Source organism: Sciurus carolinensis, chromosome 11, assembly GCF_902686445.1.
Source record: "Sciurus carolinensis chromosome 11, mSciCar1.2, whole genome shotgun sequence".
In the NCBI taxonomy this organism is placed as follows: Eukaryota; Metazoa; Chordata; class Mammalia; order Rodentia; family Sciuridae; genus Sciurus; species Sciurus carolinensis.
The window spans coordinates 74,126,225-74,131,523 of record NC_062223.1 but is presented as its reverse complement, the minus strand read 5'-3'; the positions used below and the strand labels follow the sequence as shown (position 1 = coordinate 74,131,523).

Sequence of the window (5,299 nt, the reverse complement as noted above, 5' to 3'; positions counted from 1 at the left end):
AGTCACTGGGGGTGGGCCTTTTGGGGTTATATTTTGGAACTAGTTAGTGGAACTCTGCTCCTTGTTGCCACGTCCTGAGCTGCTTTCCTCTGCCATGCTCTTCGACCATGATGTTCTGCCTCACTGTAGACTCAGAGCTAGGGAGTTGGCCATCTGTGGACTAAGACCTCAAACTATGAGTACCAAATAAAACTCACCCTCCTCTACTTGTTCTTTTCAGTGTTTTGGTCACAGCAACGGAAAAACTGACTAAAACAGCTCCTGAGTTCAATCCCCAGTATTGCCCCCTCACAATAGAAAAAAATTGTCAAAGGGCTTGAAAAGACATATCTCCAGTTCTCCAGATAGAATAGATGGATGGCCAATAACCACATGAAAAGATGCTCAACATCAGTAAATCACTAGGGAAATGCAAATCAAAATACTGAGATGCTATTTCATACCTATTAGAATTGCTCTGATCATTAAACAAGAAAATAAGTACTAAATGAATGGAAAATTGAATTCCCACCAATGAAATACAGGATTACAAGAGCAAAGTTTCTGTGGAAAATGGTCTTGTTCCTAAAAACAATTATCGCAGTCTTTACCTAAGCCAACATTTATCTTCCACATTGACTGTTCCTCATTTCACTTTGTGAATCTCAAGTCAGGATTACTGCCTTTACATAAAGTCTGAGCTAGGTCTGGTAGACAGGCTAACAATGCAAGCCCCGTGCAGGACTCCCACCTGAACCCAATGTATTCTAGAGACTACAGGTGAGAGGGGACTCCAAGGGACAAGGATTAGATCATCTAATGGGGGTTCTGTATATCTCTGTAGGAAGAGGGGATGCGAGTTGGATAGCCTTCAGACCTGTTGTGATGTCTTCTGTGAAAGCCAGATTTCCTCCTCGGAACATGACAGTATAGCAGGCCCTAAGACCAGTCACAGAAGACCTTACAAATACTGTCATATTAAAGGTTAATGTTTAGTGTACAGATAATTTTTTCTACAGTTATCCATTGGATCCCCCTCCAAATCCTGTGAGGTAGGAAGAATTGGGATTATTGTCCTCACAATAAAACAATCCAAGGAATAGATGCTGAGTTGCTTGTTAAGGTCACAAGCTGAGACTCAAACCTTTATCTCCCTAAGTGAACTTATAGGTAGGTCCAGAAAAAACAAAAAAGCCCCAAACTCCCAACAAAGAACTCCAACATCCTCTACACAGAAAGGAGGTGTTCAGTTATAACTGAGTCACAGAAACCATGCACAGCTGGCAGCTGTGTGTACACTGAAGCAGCTCTGATTTTCAGAGGGCAGGGAAGAAAGCCAAGGGTGGAGAGAGGTGCTGTGCTTACTGAAGTCAGACTGCACTCTGCCTCAAGGGGGTATGACCAAATGCCACAGCATGATGAGGGAGGAGGGTCTGTGAGAGGCCTGAGGAAGGAACCCCTGAAGACTGAAGATTAGGCAGAAGAGTCTCCAGAGGCATCCCAGAGAAGAGACCAGGCCCACCTTGGGATCCTTTCAGAATGTTCCTTAGAGACTGGGCCTGATGTTTTCTTTTATCTTTTGGGAAAAGAGTAGCCGACTAAAAGATCTAGCCCGACCCTCCCTTTCCAATTTGTCTTTTATGTCCTCCTCTTAAGTACCAGTTTTTCCTGCAACCTGCAGAAAATGCATCGAGTCTCACACTAAAGGGTGAGAGCATGTTGGACTAAGGTAGAGAAGATCAGGAACACAGGAAGAGTAAGGCATTTGATGAAGATGGGATGAGGGCACATGGACGAGGGAGGGGGTGCTTATGCTGGGATCAGCTGGCTCCTAGGGAGGCTGGAACAGGATACCTGGGGGTGCAGGTCAAGTGAAAAAGAGGCCAGGGCATGTGAGCTGGGGTTCAGAGAAAACTGGAATAGAATGATAGGAGTCAGACTGAACCACTAGTGGGAAAACTCAAAAGCTGAGTGAAGAATATTTAATGCTTGAGGAGAATAGGTTTGGCCAGGGGGTTGTACCTGGAGTGACAGGAGAGTCCAGCTCTCTCGTGCCTCTCATGCCCAAACAGACAACTTATCCCTGTCTGAGGCATTACTTCACCTCCCAGTTTCCCATTATTCTCATCCTTGCACATCTCCATCTAACAGGAGACCTTTCTACCCTTTTAAAATATTTCTACAAGTTTCAGATATTCCCATCCTACCATTAGTTAGAAGAAACCCTTTCCTGCGTGCCCCTCTCCGCCCCCCACCCAGGTCTGTGTCCTAGTTGTGCTGTGTTAGGGACCACCTCCCTAAAACCCTAAATAGCCTAGATCATGCTCGTCAATTCCCTTTTCTCATCATTGCTGCTCACATTCCTTTAACCCCACATTCTGGCCCCACCTCAGTCATAACTGCAGTAGAATTCCAGGAAAAAAATAAAAGTGACAAAAGGTGGAATGGAAAGGTCAGGCACACTTGCTTCTTAAAAGTTTCAGTAACAACCTCTCTTTGCAGTGTGATCCTGTAGACAGAATCTGAGAATTGTGGAGTAGGAGTCAAAAGATGTGGAACCGACAATCTTGGTGATCAATATTTCCAGATCTGCTGCTTAATTTCTCTATGATTTGGTTATTCAGTTTTCCAAATCCATCATTCTAAAGGTTGTCTCAGGATAAATGTGTATCCTATAAAATAGAACAGGCTGGGTGCAGTGGCACACATCCGTAACCCCAGTGACTCAGGAGGCTGAAGCAGGAGGATCACAAATTCAAGGTCAGCCTTAGCAACTTAGAGAGGTCCTAAGCAATTTAGTGAGATCCCATCTCAAAAAAAAAAAAAAAAAAAAAAAACAAAAAAACAACAACAACAACAACAACAACAACAAACCAAAAACCAAAAACAAACAAAAAACAAACCAAAAAAACTCCCCACAAAAGGACTGGGGATGTGGTTCAGTGGTTAAATGCCCCTGGGTTCAATCTCTGAAACCAAAAATAAAAGTAAAAAAATAGAAGAATACTAATTGAGTAATCTGTGGACCCCCAGTGCACTTTCAGGGGCAAAGAAATGACAGGCTTCCTTTTGTCATTTGTTGACACCTTGGCTGTGGAGATAGGAAATAAACACAGGACAGTATTTAAGGACTGGACAAAGCACTCAAGCTAGTTCAAGCTTGTTGGGTAGGAAGAACCTGGAAAAGCAGTTGGGTTGTGAATGGAATTGTAGGAATGTTTTAGTTGAAGAAAGGGTGATGGATTTCTATACATTCTAAACAAATTAGCAAGCATGGAGATTGAGCTGCAAGGACAAATATGCCAGAGGACCCATGGAGGCCAGCAGTACACAGGAAGTAGGGGAGATGAGGCCATTCAGGTTAAGAGGGGGTCCTGCTTGCAAAAGCAGCAACACATTCACTTAGGACAAGAGTGATGGCATAAACAGGATGTTCCTTCATTCAAGAATCATTTGGCAAGTGCCTCTATGAGTCACGGACATAGTGGAAATATGAAATACATAGCCCCGTAATCATGGGGCTTCCACACTGTTCATCCCACAGCCAAGTCCTGGAGAAAATGCACAGGTACATGTGATCCTGGGAGGTGAGGCTTTTGACAGGAAGATGGCCTTTATTCCGATCTAGGTAACAAACTGGTGGGAGATTTCATAGACTTTCCACCTGTGGAGGCAAGTCTAGTTTTGGGGTAAGATTTAAACAGGAATCCACTCCTGTAAAAAACTGTCTTTGACTACATATACCACAGAAAGCTCTTTTTGCACTCCATTTCACATTAAAGACTGCTTTTTCTATTAGGTCTATTGGTGTTTAGTATCCTGACCAATGAATGATTTTATGAGCATCATGAGGGAAAGGATCATGAGAAGTGTTTCATGAAGTAAGATATGATCATTTTCCAATTTCTTCAAAAGGTCCAGAAATGGGAAAAAAGGACTGATCATCCTATATACAGGAGCAGAGTTTGAACCTGAACACTAATTCTTCTAATCCTGAATCCTCTCTAGAAGAGCTGTGGAGCAGATGAGGAAGAATTCTCAGTGACCATGTCAGCCTACAATATCACCTCAACCCATCCAGCAGTCTTCTTGTTGGTGGGAATCCCAGACCTCGAGCACCTACACATGTGGATCTCCATCCCCTTCTGCTTAGCTTATACTCTGGCCCTGCTGGGAAACTGCACCCTTCTTTTCACTATCAGGACTGATGCAGCCCTCCATGAGCCCATGTACCTCTTTCTGGCCATGTTGGCAGCCATTGATTTAGTCCTTTCTTCTACAACATTACCCAAAATGCTTGCCATCTTCTGGTTCAGGGATCGAGAGATCAACTTCTATGCCTGCCTGGTCCAGATGTTTTTTCTCCACTCCTTCTCCATCATGGAGTCATCGGTGCTGCTGGCCATGGCCTTTGACCGCTACGTGGCCATCTGTAAGCCACTGTACTATACCACGATCCTGACCAGGCCCCTAATCACCAAGATTGGCATGGCTGCTGTGACCAGGGCTGTGACACTAATGACTCCTCTCCCCTTTCTTCTCCGACGCTTCCACTACTGCCGAGGCCCAGAGATCGCCCACTGCTACTGTGAACACATGGCCGTGGTAAGGCTGGCATGTGGGGACACCCGCTTCAACAATATCTATGGCATTGCTGTGGCCATGTTTATTGTGGTGCTGGACCTGCTGTTTGTTATCTTGTCTTACATCTTCATCCTCCGGGCAGTTCTACAGCTTGCCTCTCAGGAGGCCCGTTACAAAGCATTTGGGACATGTGTGTCTCACGTAGGTGCCATCTTATCCTTCTACACACCTGTGGTCATCTCTTCAGTCATGCACCGAGTAGCTCGCCGGGCTGCCCCTCATGTCCACATACTCCTTGCCAATTTCTATCTGCTCTTCCCACCCATGGTCAATCCCATCATCTATGGTGTCAAGACCAAGCAGATTCGTGAGCGATTCTTAGGACTATTCCTGAGAAAGGATGCTAAAGCAGAGTGAGGGGCAGCTCAAGAGTAGGGCTGGTTGCATGCTGGAGTTGGGGAAAAGTTTGATAGGAATTGAAAGAACACTGGAATGGTTTTTTTTTTGCCCCTGGCATAATGAAAAAAATGCCCTAAAATTCAGAACCACCAATCCTTTTAGGACTTGTGGGTCTGCATTCTCTGGGAGCCTCTTGACTCAAACTGCTGGCTGTTGACTTCTTGGAGCGTTCCTTCTCTTCACTAACTTGACAGTCTAGCTGCACTGGTCTCCTGGCGACTTTGGAATAAAAAAGTTACAATTTGCATCTCGATTCATTTGCTTATGAGAAGCTTTA

The 5,299-nt window shown here is 44.7% G+C and overlaps 1 protein-coding gene across 1 annotated transcript; it reads left to right on the top strand.

Annotated features, from left to right (window-relative positions):
* The first annotated feature begins 4,026 nt into the window (after window positions 1-4,026).
* Window positions 4,027-4,980, top strand: LOC124960586 (olfactory receptor 52K1-like). The gene has a single exon (XM_047519441.1). It carries the CDS (start codon window positions 4,027-4,029, stop codon window positions 4,978-4,980), a length of 954 nt encoding a protein of 317 aa, XP_047375397.1.
* The last annotated feature ends 319 nt before the right edge of the window (window positions 4,981-5,299 follow it).